Genomic DNA, 15,595 nt, shown 5'->3' on the forward strand with positions numbered 1-15,595 from the left:
AAGCTGATCAACAAATGCACCAAAAGTCAAAAGCAGATTTCTAGAAACATCTTGTGGATGAAGTATTAAGTAATCCATTTCAAGACAGACACCTAGATTCTTTTTAATGAAACGGGGGGTGGGGGGGAATCGACTAAGGCAAAAACAACCTACAGCTGCTCTTGGCATCATCATTTTCTTAGCAATCACTGAAAAGGGTGAAACTGCAGACAACACCACCCTTAACCTGCGTTTAGTCTTTACGATGCTGAGAGCAGAGACAGTCCCGAGTTTATTTCAGGTCTGAAGTTGTCAAGACCAGCCTTCTGAAGAGAGTCTAATGGCCTTTCTCTTTCTCTCCTTCCTTTTCCTAAGGGCAAACGTCCAAAAGAGCTTCTCCCCAAAACACTTCTTTCCTCACTATCGGAATTCAAACCGCAGGTGATGAGACACCATTTTGGCCACAGGGACAGTCTTATTATGTGAATAAACGTTTTGTTTCTGTGGTTCAGGAAAGCCTGTGACAGCTGTGCAGGAGACCTGGATCTATGCAGATTCTTTATCTTTTGGACCCGTATGATGCAGAGCTGGGCAGCAACAGACAGGGGAATCATACATCATCCATGCTAATGCGTGGGTGATAAGGGTTTCCCGAAATTGCTTCCACCTAAAGCCAAAGACTCCTGTAGTAAATATGAAGCAACATCACTTTAGACAGAACTAATCTACAGTGTGGATTAATTCAGACAGGGGGTGCAGGAAGGCTCCATCCGTAAAGCAAGGGCTTGATTTCAGGGGACTGGAGCATCTTGAAAGGACTCATTCCATCAAGCAGACAACCATAAAGCCATCCTTGGCAATCCAAGAGAGTTGGAGCTGTGAAGACGTACACTTGTCAACTGGCAGCCTTTCTTGAATCACTTGAGTATCCCTGAAGTAAAGTAAAATCCTAAAGTTCTTTGAAATTTCCCCCTAGTTTACTACTTTAGCATATTCTCCCTCCAAACTGCTGTTTCTAAACCGATGTTTTTCAAAAAGTCCAGATGGATAAGAAGCGCCTATATTCTGTACATCAGCCTATGGCCAATTATTGGTTGGCAATTAATGTTTCACTTTGAGTGGAAGAAGCCCAAAGATTTCCATAACCACAGATATAAAAAAAGTACATTGCTCAGCATGGCACACTATAAAATATCCTTTAATAACTGCTCTCTACCTAGCAGGACTTAACAAGTAACTGTCCTCTTACCTACTACCGTCGGATCCTTAAATGTAGGGAAAATAGTCTGAAATCTGGCAGAATTAAAACATTATACTTAATTTGCTTGGAGTTTTGTGTCTGCCACATGCAGTCAGGTAGGTTATTTAAAAATGAAAAATAAATCAAGTTAGTGTTAAGTAAGTAAAAAAAAAAAAAAAAAAGAAAAGAAAAGAAATGAGGTCAAACTCAGCCTACTCAGGAAATATTGCTGATCCCAGATGAGAAAGTTCTTCATCTTCAATTGTGAAGCCATTACAGTTAACCTGCGGTGAGAAAGGGGGACAAAGAAAGAAAAAAGAACCAGCTGAAGCTTCTGTCTGGATAGAAATCATTTCTGTAATTTTTGACCTTCAACAAATTAACTGGGAAGAGGTTCTGGTTTAGTGATTTTGAAACCTTTCTTTTGGCCTAGATATCCTTCGTTCAGACAAAATTTACCCATCAGCCTCATGTATAAACAAATACAAAAGCAGCAATGTCAGGGGGAAGCACCCTTAGACTAGCCTACCTACCCACTTACACTCGGTGGCCAAAAACGGCACAGACCACAAAGGTCCAAGGACTAAAGATCGCATATTTGCTTGGGACTTAGCACACCTGGAGTCTGATCCCCGCTATACCACAGGTCTGTTGCGTGATCTTGAACCCATCACTGAGTCCTTCTGTCCTTGATTTGTTCCCATTAGAAGTCCCTTAATCTCATAGCTATCTCATAAGGTGAGGTGGTAAATAGGAAAGCTCTTACACAGCTGATCTAACTGCTATCTATCCCCTTGAGAGGCAGAGGGGCCTGAAGCTAAGGAACTGAGTGAGACTTTCCTTTCATGTCTCAACCAGATCAACCACTGGCCACTGTCTCATCCTTGAAAAGAGGATGTTATGTTGAAAAATACCAAGGGCAACTCTCACCATTCTGGAAGTTTAGCTTAGAGGTAGCAGGCTAAAACTCAGGAATGTACATCCCCGACTTTATATTGTTCCATAAATTCATTCTTTTCACAGACATTCATTCATTGAGAACCGTTGTGTGCTGGGCACTGTGCATAGAAGGAAGAACAGGCACAACTCTGTGCCCTCAGGAACACCCAGTCTATTGGGAGACAGTGCGATGGGTGCTTTCATTTGTATCTGAAGTTTCAGAGCTGGCAAGGGGACTCAGTCTCTTCTTTTGAGATGTTGAAGCTGAGGTCAGAGCGGAGCAGTGATTTGTCCAAGGCCAACAGCAAAGGCTGAGACCGCTGCTCTTCCCAAGCTGCTAGGAAGGCTGTCTGTGAGGCATGCATGCCAAAGGATTTGACCCTGTGGGCTGGGACCACATCCTTCCACACTGGAGACACTGCACTGGTCCATTTCAGGTCAATGAATGTGCTTTTGGAAACTAGTCTATCCTGAGCACTTACTCTGGACCAGGCACTGTGCTAGGTGCTACATATTTACCCCCTCATCCGTCTGCAGCACTACTCTGGCATAACCCATTTTACAGATGTGGGAACTGAGGCTCAGAGAGGTCAAAGATTAAATAACGTGTTCAAGGAACATAAGTAATGAGTGGGAGAATAGGAGTCAGAATTCAAACTAGACATTCTGACGGCAAAGCTGTCAGAAACACAACAGTGTTTCTTCAACCGATACGGATACCATATTTGGTTGAAATTGTTCTGCTCTATGAATGTTAATGTGGCAATTTTACTTAAAATGAAAGGGTCAGTATCAAAGGCTTGGAAATCTCGGTACACAGAGAAGTAAAGACTATGATGGGTTTGACTTACTGTTTTTCCAATTCAACATATTTGCAATCAGTATTTACAATTTTTAGCCTAAAAGCAGGTTACTGCGTGTTAGTAGACAAATACATAGCCTTTAAATCCTGAGATATTGGGCATTTCTGCATGGAAGCCTGAGCATACTCTTTTCTTGTGTGCCAACTTCAAGTACACTAACCTGTTCTGTCATCAGGACATTAACCAAATACCACGAACCAATGACCATCAGTCAACATTAGGTAAGAGTTTAATTAGGGCTTTCATTCATTCAACAGAATTTGCTGAGGCATGAATAATGTGTCCTGCAACTTACTAGGTACTGAGTGATCTATGTACAGCCTCAGACTGGATCTAGCATGCCTCGGCAGAGGCTGGTACCCACAAGATGACAGCAAATGTTTACAGAGTGAGTGAGAGAATTCAGCAACAATTTCCAAAGCTGATCCAGGGACAGACAGCTCCTGACTAACTCTGAGGGGTGGGAGACTTGCTCCTTTGTCTCTTTCTCTGCATGGAGCCCAACTGGGCCCATCTATGACTACAAATCCCTTCAGGCTTGAATGTTCTAAGACCACTGGTCGCTTTGTTCCCTCTGCCCTCCTCTTACTGTGCAAGAGTGAGTGTTTCTTCATAAGCAGAGTCTCCGATCAGCATAAGTGTCATCCCTGTTCCTTTCTTGCAGGCAGTGATAGTGGTTAAGCCAAATTACATAGCAATTTGCCTGTCAGCTTTCCCTCCCTTCAGAAATATCCCTAGAGAAGAAAAGTGAACTTGCGTGTTAAGAAAGATGCATGGGCCATAGTCCTTTTTTTCCACATCAAATCAGGCGTAAGTGCCTAGCTAAAGCCATTCTCATAATTAGCATTTAGACTAGATGTAGGCTGCACACCAAAAATACATTCCCTGACCATGCATATGTTCCCAGTGATTAAAATGCACCTCAGTGCTGTCGAAGGAACGCAGTCACCTCTGCCGCCAGCTGCTGCTGGGCCACGCGTTAACCCACAACACCCTCCCATGGATCAGAGAGGGGGGTGCTCAGAGGCTGCAGCATGGACACTGGAGCACAGACATGCAGCTGGGGACCCACGGGCGGGACATGGGGCTGGAACAGCACTTTTCATTTTTACCTTAGGGTTTTCTTGGGGGATACTGAATGTTCTTTTTCAAATTTACATATGAAAAAAGATATGGGCGTGCGTGTGTGTGTGTGTGTGTGTGTGTGTGTACTTGCATGTACACACACAATCTCAGAATGGATATTAAGATTTGATAAATATAAAGTCTATAAGGGAATTAATTATCTATAGTTACATATGTGTGTGTATGTATATACTATATTTCCCCGAAAATAAGACCTAGCCGGACAATCAGTTCTAATGGATCTTTTGGAGCACAAATTAATATAAGACCCAGTATTATATTATATTATATTATATTATATTATATTATATTATATTATATTATATTGTATTATATAAGACTCGGTCTTATATAAACCGAGGACAAAATAAATTTGTCACATATCTACATACACATACATATACACATATATACATATATTAATACATATATACATATATACACCAGGGTGCCAAAAAATGTATAGAAGTGGACACTTTGGTCAACGTTGCTCAAGCAGTAGTTCGCCATAATCAGAAGTGTCTGGACACTGATGGTAACCACTTTGAGCACCTCTTGTAATTGCAGAAGTCAAATGTGACTTGTATTCATCTTTTGTTATTGGTGTATATTATTACAATTTTAATATAGTTTTCCTTTCTTAAAATGTGTATAGTTTTTGGCACCTTCACACACACACACACACACACACACACACACACACACACACACACTTGTATCTATCTCCTGGATTTTCTGAGTCGGTTCAAATTTCAAAGACTAAGTCATTTTCACCACAAATATACTTCTGCTTGTAAGATCATATTATGAAAATATGGTGCCATATTTACTATGCCAACACTGAGAAGTCCTCGCAGCATGCATTACTGACTTGGTGGAAAAGTTATCTTCTTTTCACAGCTGGAAGTGAAGAAAAGATACCTTAAATTTATTTCATCTCTCCTGCTTTCTCATATAACCATGACTCATCTAACCCAGAAAAAGAAGTCATGTATCTAGTTTAAAAAAAAAAAAAAATGTAAGAGAAGTCAATTTCTCAACTTTCCAGTTACCGAAACCCAGTTGAGGATGCTTAGGAAAGTGTGTTGTAAATCGGGATGATATGAAAATCAGGAACGTTTTCATTACTATTACTTTAACACTCATAACTTGAACCCATTTTTTCTTTTACAAAGAACAACTTTTTCTTTCTTTCTGATTGACAGCCACACAATAGAAATATATCTATTTATCAAGGAATTCATCAAACTGTTGATAGTCATTCTCATGGGAGGTTCAAGTGGATTGGAGAAATGATGAAGACTCACTTCTTTCTTTATATGTATAATTTTTAAAGTGGAAGCATAATGGGTATTTATTTTTTATCTTTTTCTTCTTTTTAGTATTTTCTTAAGTGACACATGTTCATTGTAAAAAATCTAGAAAATCATCCAACAATAAAAGTAAAAATTTTCCACAACTCAGGAGATTACCATCCGTGAACTTCTATTAATCCTTTTTTATAGATGCAGGTATATTTTCATATTATACACATTTTTTATCCTGCTTTTACACTTACTGTTATATCATCATTTCATCATTTTCCATGTCTTTCTTTGAAATATAACATATTATATGCTATAACTTATTAATCAAACTCTTACCGGTGGCCATTTATAGTATTTCCTTCCTTTTTTTTTTTTGGTTTTAAAGAGAACTCCACAATAAACTATTTGCATGTGTATCTCTACCCATAATCCCTGATCATTTCCTTAGGATAGATTCCTGGAAATGAAATTACTGGTCAAAGGGTACATAGGGGATGCTTAATTTGTTCTAAGACAAGGTGTAAGTGTCTCTCCAGGCTCTTTATATACGAGCGTATGTAGAGACTGAAGGTTCTGGCAGGGGAATGTGGCTACTGGCACCCATGGAACAGAATTTCAGTATTTCTGTCTCTGGGAAGGTCACCTTCAACTACATGTTCAGCTTATAGGAGAAAATGCAAGTGTATTAGGGAGAGAAACCTGATCTAGCAAGTCATGCCAGGAAGAGCCATCCTTGCAATAACAGGAAGCCTAAGGGTGCCAGCTGCACCTTCTTCTCCTGTCGTAACCGCGTCCCAGCCTTAGCCTTTCCCTCGTGGCTGGTTTCCACTTCTTTAATCACTTATAAGTTGCTCTTGTCTAGTAGCTCTCTAATTTTTTACTATGTCTGATTTTGGTAAACGTAGGCTTCTCTAAAGCAGATTTCATAGCAACTGTCAGGTAAGACTTCCTGCAGCTAGACCCACGCCCTCATTGTGGTGACTGTCCTTCCTGGGGTCGTCAGAAAGGGCCACCCTCTCAGGGATATCTGTATTTGCCTGTGTTTTATCAACACAGTGTTGGTAGGAATAGAAAAAAACACTACTGTTGGAATGGAAGGTATAAGAGAAGAAAAGTAAAATCTAATAGAGAAACTTCAAGTGGTCTTTTCTTTCTGAAGAGCTTCCAGTATGCCATAGACCTGGGGCACTGGCAACTCCTCTGTTTTCATAAACTCCTTCTGTGGCAAGAAGCAGAGGGAGGGCAAATTTCCTGTGCTCCACCCATCAACGAGGACCAGCACAGAGAGGACCCCCGGCCATCTGCTCAAGGTCACCTAGCAAGGCTATGCAAAACAGGGTCCAAGAACCTTGTCCTCAAGTAGATGCCATCGTTCTGTTTCTGTTCATTCACCTTCACAGAGTGTGTGCAGAGCGGAGGGGGCTCTGGCAGGGAAAGGCTAGATGAAGTGTCGTCAGATGCTGCGTTCTTACCTGTGCAAAGAGAGCGAACAGGCTCTCGTGGTCGGGAAATTCGAGGTGCTTGGAGTAAAAGTGATGGAGAGCAGAAATGTCACTCTGAATCAAATTCTTCTTCTCATTGTCTAATTTATCCAGATCTGTGGATGAACAAACCATTATTCACCATGTGGAAAACCATGTGAATATCTAGCTACACCCTTTTCTTACTGTAAATGGCATGGAGGAAAGGGAAAAAAATTATGTGGAGCCCCCAGAAAATGTTCTACCTCATCCCTTGGTCTAACTGATAAACCCAGCGGAAGAAACGCATGCTATTTCTTTCTTTGCTTCCTTTGACAACTGGAAGTCACTCAGGACATGAAATGTCAACTGATCATTAGCGATGAGGTTAGGGATGAGTGGCGATGACTAATATAACTAGCCTCAGTCCAGGCAAGGGCCCCCCCGTTGGCCCTGGAATCTGTGTCATGGTCAAGAAACCGGACAGCCCCTGATTTAATGCCTTTCAGTAAGGACATCAGCTGTTTACAGGACTGCAATTCAGCAAAGATCCAAAAATATTCAGCATGCCAGTACAGCCAGCAGGAGATAGCTCGGGATGTAATAATTCATCTTGCAAGTTCCTACTTCCCCTTAATTATTTCCTAGTGATCCTGTCAACTCAGGGGGGGAAAGTTATAGTCATTTTTCAAAACAGCACATAAGTCAAAATAAAAGCTAATAATTATAAAATCACCAGCAGTACTAAGAAGACAAACTATCGTTTCTTGTCTTCAATCCTGCCTCATCCACATTAAACAGGGAGCTAAAATACCTCCTAGCCGGTCACAGAAAGACTTACGTGATTCAAACTCCTTCACAGCTAACAATTTCTCTGAAGGTGTTCTCTCTGGGTGGCTTTTCTAGTAATTGGGGAAGAAATCACACAGATACAGATTTTAACAACCAGGGCAAAACGGAGTGGGTTCACTTTTACATCCACAAGAAGAAAAAGCAAATAATTCTCAATACAATAAAGAAAGCTATCCAAGTTGTCTGCCATTTGGGCTCTAAGAGTATTTGCCCAACACCTAAATCCAAAGACTCCTTTCAAAAGCTTTTTAAAATATCTGTAGCATTCCTAACACCCCAATAATGCTATGCACACAGTAGGCTCAAAAATGCTTGTTATGGGAAAGAACAGTGGCTCGAAAACAACTTTTTAGGACCCTGACTTAAAAGGACTGAGTCTACAGATGAACCATCCTATTTATTATTTCTCCTTCTAAAAGGAACAAAATCCTACCCCCCATCCATTTCACACTTTCTTTAAGCATAGGCTAAAATGATCACGGTGTTTCAAAAAGAGCACTTCTGGTTGTATCCGTGAGCCCAGATTCACTTTAAACGTGTTGCTGGCTTTGTTCTAGACACCCCAAGAGGAGCTAACAATAGTAAACCCGCCAGGCTTTGAGAACATGAATAAACTTGGTGTTGACAAGAGTTCAAAAGCAGAGCTCAAGAGCTGGCCCTAGGCGTGTCTTTGTAATCTGGCTATTCAATTTGGGGATACAGGTGGTCTAGCAGAGCGCTCTCACCTCCCTAGTTAACATGGTAAGCTTCCCCTTGGTAGTTGGGCAGCCCGTCTCCCTTAATCCTTTGCAAGCTACTAGAATACAAATGGTCTGTTTTTTTAATCATCAAGTCCTACAGAGATGAAAAGGTGGCCAGGTAACTTTTCATTTAATAGACTATTAGTAGTAGTAGTAATTAGAATAAAAGTTGAATGAAACTGGTCTAAACTCATCATGGCATTCAGACTACCCTCCTGGTGCCAAAACATTTCAATAGTCCTTTTTTGGGAGCAGAAAGCTTCCATTCACAGGATACATTTCTATAAGATTAGTCGCTCATTTTGCCTGGGAAAGCTTTTCATTCAGGAAAGTATACTCGCTTCTTCTGAATTCTTCACCTGAACACTATAAATAACACCAATGAGTTGGGGGGAAAGTGGGGAGGGGGTGGGGGGAACCAGCGGACGGGTCACCCAATCGTCCCAGGATGGTCCTTCACCCTGACACTCCACCCTGTCTCGCCGCTTCCTCCTACCCTGTCCTTCTGACCAAGTACTCTGCATATCTTTAAAGATAACTGTAAGGATCCAAAAGTCAGCCTCCTTCAGATTTCTAGGTCTCGCTCCACAGGCAGTCCTTTGAATGCCTTCAGTTACCCTGAGCTGGTGCAGTGGCATTTCCACAAGCACCTGACCCAAGCTGAACATAACGGAACAGTGAGCTCAGAGTTTGGAAATGTGCTACTTCTGTTTACAGCGGCCCAGGATCCCAACTTAGCCTGGGCACAGGTATGTGCTAATGATTACGATCACATTTGGCTTAGCCAAAAAAAAAAAAAATAGGAAAGAAAGAAATATTTCAAAGGTGGGGTGGTATAGAGGTGGATAAAATTTCAGCTTTAGAAGATTTACGGTGCAGAGCCTCCGCCAGCAACTTATTATTAGCAAGCACCTCTGTACACATATGCCTCCTAATCTCCACGCGGCCTGTTTCATTGTGTCACATGAACAAATCCTGTGGTGTTTCCCTCCCCTCTTTTTAGTTTGGTCCTTTGGAGATCAGGCGCCCCACACGCAATCTCTACGGATGGAGCAAACAAGGGCAGAAGAGCCGGTCCCAGCATCATTTTTGGAGGAAACTGCTGATGGTTATCACGTTCCCACCAGGGGCATTTCTTTCTTTCCTTCTTCCTTTTACCCTCTTCCCCTTGCCTCAGTTTCTACTTTTCCATCCTCTTTCTCTACCCCTTTGCATATGCCTTCCTGGCTGTTCCATCCCATTCCTTGCCCGCAGAAAGGAGACAGGAAGAGCAGAACACTGGACGGCACCGGAGTGTGGGGTGCACTCTCTCTGTCAGAAAGGAAAGAGGGAAAATCTCAAAGCTTTGCAAGCCTGTCTGGTTCCCCAGGACGCGCTAATTATTTTCAGTCAGGTGTACATGCCTTGAAAGGCCGTATTTTTCTATGTAATCCTGTCTCATAAAGAGCTCAGAATTTAACAGCTGCGGTTATGTTCCTGACCTGGGGTAAGTGACATCCTAGTTGCACAGGGCAAGTGACAAACCAGCTTACACCTGCAGTGCTGTTCCCACTCCCATCCATGTGGATGTGACGGGAAACGGAGTCCAAGAATGATTAACAAGAGACAATCACCATAGGTCAGTTACTCATCTTTCTGACCTTTAAGGAAAAAAATAAAATAAAATGCCCTTGAACATTATCCCATTTCCTCACCTGTTTGGCCAGAATCCTTGCAGTGAGCCTTACTGTCTCTGAGGGATTCCAGTTTTCCCCAAAAACAACCATGGCAGAACATTCCAGCTTGTGCATGGGCCAATCTTCTTTCTGGGAAGGTTAAAAAAAAAATGCATTACACACACACATACTGGAATAAAGTTTGAGAAGAGAGGATGCAATAAGTCCTCCTAGCTAAGGTCAAGTGAAATATGTTTCCTTTTGGAAAACATGACAACGCTCACAAAAACGAGAGATAAAAACATCCTTTAAGATATATCTGGTTGTATAACCTTGACTCGGGCCTGGCCAAGGTTGTCAGGATGAGAAAATCCGCTTTGTGTTTTTTCATCAAGCATCTCATGTCTTTCCGCAGCCCCTCATTATTCCAGACGACACATCTACCTTTCCATGATCTGTGGAAGTTGTCAAATCGCAGGAGTGAGCGATTTGGGTCTTAGCCATTGATTTGGCTCTGCTCCCTGACAGTTCTGTTCTGGCTCTGTTCTCACATCAGGGCACATAGCTGGTGGTTGATGTACACAGCAGCTACTCCCCTTTTATAGGTGACGAAAACAAAACACCAATGAGGGCTTTGTCCAGGGCCCTCAGAGAGTCTGGCGAGGGCACCTATTGGGAATATTTAGGAATACAGTCTTCTTAAAGATTCACTGGATAAAACAGGAAAACCGTCTTTCTTTTCATGCCAAGTCTTGAAGCTTTTATGCCCCAGGTGGAGGGCGGAGATACGTGCTCACTACTAGAAAGGTGGAGGTGCCATCACCTGAGACGGGAAACAATGAGGGAAAAGGACACCACGCTGCTGTGGAGACTATGGAAGAAAGTATTATGAGGAGTGGGAAGCAAGTGACGGTGACAGCGCTGGTGACAGAGTTAGTGTGGGATGACTGAGAACGTACTGGACACCCTGGAGGTCATCGCTGACTGATAAAATCCAGGAGTGGTGGCATGACAGGGATGACAGGCTGCTGGCAGTGGGCTCGAGAGAGTGGAAGGAGACATGAAAACTGGGAGAAGTGGGGTAAAGGCTTAGAGGGAGGAAGGCTGGAGGGGGAAGCATCTTTCAGTTGAGAAGCACGTTTGTATACTGATGAGCGTCTTCAGACACTCTCTTCCTCACAATGGAATTGGGGACTGTCTTGTTCTTCCCTCAGCCTTTCCTCCTCAAAAAATGGCAAGTTTATTCTTTCAGATGCTGGGGCCACAAACCTTGCTGCCCTTCTCTCCCTCACACTCCACATTCAACTCTGTCAAATCCATCATCTCTGTCTTCAGAATAGGTCTAGAGTCTGATCACTTCACACCACCCTCACCCTTCCACCGACCGTGTTGCCGCCCTGACACCTCTGACTGCCCTGCCTTAGACCTGGATGCCTGCTTCTGCCCCTGACCCCCGCCAACTGTGACCAATAGAGCCGCCAGAGCCATCAATCTTGTGAAACAAAACTCAGGTCATGACATTTCTCAGTTCAGAAGCTTCTAATGGCTTCCCATCTCAGAGCAAAAGGCAACGTCTTAGATGACCTATGAGGCCACACACAACGGAAGTCACCCCCCACCCCTCAGCCACACTCTCTCCTGGTTGTTCCTTGAACACACCAAGCACACACACGCTGTATTTCCTGGCTAGCACCCTCTTCCCCTAGATATCCATATCGCCCCCTCCCTCACGCCTCCAGGTCTCTGCTCTAGTGTCACCTTTTCAAGATAACTGCCATGAATACCCTATCAGCACTTGCCCCTTCACGCCCCTTTCCTTGCTTTATGTTTCTTCTCAGTACATCTCACCACCTAATATAGTACATACTTAATAGTTTTTTGGTTTAGTATCTGTCTCCCCCCATTAAAATCAAGGAACTAGTCTGTTTTGTTCACACTCATAACCCCAGGACCTAGAACAGTGCCTGACATTCACCAGGCACTCAGTAAAGTTCCTCAGGCAATGAAGGTATCTCCCTGCCCCCTTCCCGCCACCCCCATCCCAACAAGGAAGGACACGGTGTCACTTAATGATTTAATTCAGCATGTGGCACAGACCCTTGGCTCAAGTTCTGTGCCAAGATGTTCTGCAGAGTTAAATAACACGGTGCCAAATATAACTGAGAGCAGGTAGAGAAAGAAATGACAAGATATGCACAAGGGAGGATCTGCTTTTAGCCACGGCCTAAAATAAGAGCACAGTGAGGAGGCAAAGAGGAAGGAGCAGGTAGGTCCAACTCCCTGCAGGCAAACCAACTCCCTCCCCAGATGCAAACCACAAGGGAAAGACAAAGAGGGCTTCCTGCCTTGGGATATAGAGGGCAGTGGGGACCACCAGCTGGGGACAGATGGATAATTAACAACTATGGAAGAGAGTCCACGGTGACCCCAGGAACTCAAAGAACAGGCCTTTGCAGGGCCTTTAAGATGTTGGCTTTCTGAATTGTTGGTGGTGTCTTTGTGTTTAATGACAATGAGCTTGTGGGAGAAAGAAGTTTAATATTAACATTTCTTAATATGATTTCTTTATTATATATTAATAGAATTAAGTTATCAATATAGTTAGTACAAAATTAATGTGACTATAAATAACACACAATGTTGACATTTATTGATGTAAATGTCCTCAAAGGGAAGGGATGCTAATGATAAGGAACGCTCTGGGAGGAGAGCAGAGAAGCTGTCCCCACTTGGCAGAGAAGCAGCTGTGTGACCCTAGACAGGCCTCTTAATCCCCTTGCATCTGTACCTTTGGCTGTAAAGAACATGATCCCTATGTTACTTAGCAGGTCCAGAATTCTGAGTCATGATTTTACACCTTCCAACGGTGATAATTAGATACAAAGCTTGAAGGCTACCAAGAAAGACAGGACCTTCAGAGGATAATCAGGCATCCCTGCAATCACAAAGGGACACCGTAAGGCTCCCATGCACTTAGGGCAGTGCCTGGGACACCGAGCCTCTCAACAAAAAGTGGTAATTGTTCATTCACGGGTTCATTCATTCATTCAATAAGCCCTGCAACTTCACCTGGAGACAGGGATGGGCGATGAAATCTTTGTCTTTAAGTAGTTTATGATTCTATCACAAGCTAAAAGTAAGAGCACCTGTAATGCGATACAGTGCCACACACAGCAGTTAAATCAGAGCTGGATAAGTTCAAGGAAGCGCAGAATCACATGGGTTTCATCAAGGGAAATTTACCAGAATAATAATACGTTTCCACTTTCTTTTGGAAGGTGATGGTCCACATTATCTTAGAGCAGCTGACACAGGCAATTTGCCCTAGTTTTGCACATAAGAACCATAAACAATCAGATTGGACAAAATTGAAAGTAAATTTAGCTAGCCTTTTTTTTTTTTTTTTTTTTACTATTAGCAGTTTCTTTGTACACAGAGTGGTTTTGCAACCTTTTATGCTTTTTAAAAACATATTTGTCAATTTTTCTTTTATTTAAGGTTTTTATTAAAATATAGCTAACATACAATATGATATTAGTTTCAGGTGTACACCAGTTATTCAACATTTATATACCTAAAAAAGTGATCACCATGATAAGTCCAACAACCATGACACTGTACCATGTTATCACAATATTATTGACTATATTCCCTATGCTGTATATTACATCCCCATGACTTATTTGTTTCATACCTGCAAATTTGGACCTCTTGTTGCCCTTCACCTCCCCCCCTTTAAATGTTTCAATTGTAGTTGACATTCTTATTTTATATTAATTTCAAGTGTACAGCATAGTAGTTAGACATACATATATAATTTCAGAAATGACCCCCCTGACTAGTCTAGTACCCACCTGACAGTATGCATTGTTATTACAATATTATTGACTATATTCACTGTGCTTTACTTTACATCCCCATAACTATTTTGTAGCTACCAATCTGTACTGCTTAACCCCTTCACCTTTTTCACCCTGCCCACCAACCCCTCCCATCTATCACCCCAACAAATCTAGAACCCATCTGACACTATACATAGTTATTACAATATTATTGACTGTATTTTTTATGCTATACCCTATATCCTCATGACTAATGTGTAACGAATTTGTACTTCTTAATCCCTTCTCCTTTTTCACTCAACTGCAACCCCCCTCCCATCTGGCAACCATCAATATGTTCTCTGTATCTATGAGTTTCTTTCTCTTTTGTTTGTGGGGTTTGGCCATGTCCACAGCTTATAGGGTGCTGTGCGGGGGGGGCTGACCCCACTGAGTGGGATTTGCCCCAGCGAGCTCCAGTGCTTGTTGAGACCGCCCTTTGCGTGTGCCACTTGTAGGGCTAATCGGGTGGTGTTCTGCTGTGGTCTGAAGCCAACCTCCATGTTTGTTTTGGGGTCTCTTGCAAGGGGTTCTGGTGCAGGCCCAGGTCACCCACTGCCTGTGATTGGCTGGGGACTACCTGGTAGGAGGTATAAAGCCATGAGCAATTGTTTGCTGCCTGTGCTAAACCTGGAGGCATGGGGAAGAGGCCACGCTTTGAACTGAGTACTGCTGCCACCAGTACCAGGCCTGGGGTAGCTTCACAAAAAGCCAGGACACCCTGAGGTCTGCTGCCAGCTGCAGGCTCCCTTAAGGTTCAGTCCTTGATAAAGCCTCGTGCGGCACACGAGTTGGGTGAGGCGGGGTCTCAGGGAGTCACTAGAGTGGGAAGAGTTGTGGTCAACAGGTTAATGTAGATTCTGGTTTGATACCAGTGCAGAGCCTGGAGCTACTCAGCAAAAGTCTCAGAGCACACTGAGGCCAGCTGCTGCCTACCTGGGTCTTACAGACTCTGACAGTTTTCAGGAAAGTCTAAGGTGGGTGGGGCTGGCTGCTCATGGAGAAAGTACCTCTGGTGTTGGGCGAATTGGTTGGGGGCGGGGTCTGAGTGAGTTAGCAAGGTGAAGCAGCAGAGTTAACTAGGCCAATCAGATTCAGATTTGTCCTGTGGGGGGAGGGCTCAATACAGGAAAAATGGCTCCCACCTACCAGCTGCATGGAGCAGGACCCCACACTGGGAAAATGGCAACTGTCCTTCGGCCCTCGCTCCAACACCCCTGAGTTACTGTGCCTCAGCCAGAGACCAAGGTGAGTGCCTGAGAGTGAGTCTGTGTGTGGGCCGTTTAAGAGGACGTCTGGGTTTCCCGCAGCCTTCAGTCCAACCCAGGCAGCCAGAATTCCCACTGTTTTTCACAGCCAGATGTTGTGAGGGCTCTTTTCCCCAGCACCAGTACTCTGGGCTAGGGAGGCTGGTGTGGGGCTGGGGTGTCTCGCTACTCCAGTGGGGAATCTCCGTGGCCGAGATATCCCTTCTGGTTCTCAACCACCACACGGAGGTTTGTGGCTAGCTGTTTTGCGTCTCTGCCCCTGCGACCAGTCTCAACGTGCCTTCTT

The 15,595-nt window shown here is 43.4% G+C and overlaps 1 protein-coding gene across 1 annotated transcript in view; it reads right to left on the reverse strand.

The window, feature by feature from the left end:
• Positions 1-15,595, reverse strand: part of SMYD2 (SET and MYND domain containing 2) — a 50,403-nt gene that overhangs the window by 10,153 nt on the left and 24,655 nt on the right. Inside the window, exons 3-6 of the mRNA XM_019738078.3 lie at positions 10,200-10,310; positions 7,755-7,815; positions 6,926-7,050; positions 1,436-1,503 (exon numbers count right to left, since the gene is read on the reverse strand). Coding sequence (XP_019593637.1) covers positions 1,436-1,503; positions 6,926-7,050; positions 7,755-7,815; positions 10,200-10,310 — 365 coding nt within the window. The remainder of the gene's footprint in view (positions 1-1,435; positions 1,504-6,925; positions 7,051-7,754; positions 7,816-10,199; positions 10,311-15,595) is intronic.

The sequence above is a fragment of the Rhinolophus sinicus genome, chromosome 11 (assembly GCF_057876585.1).
Source record: "Rhinolophus sinicus isolate RSI-liver-muscle chromosome 11, RSI-T2T, whole genome shotgun sequence".
NCBI lineage: Eukaryota > Metazoa > Chordata > Mammalia > Chiroptera > Rhinolophidae > Rhinolophus > Rhinolophus sinicus.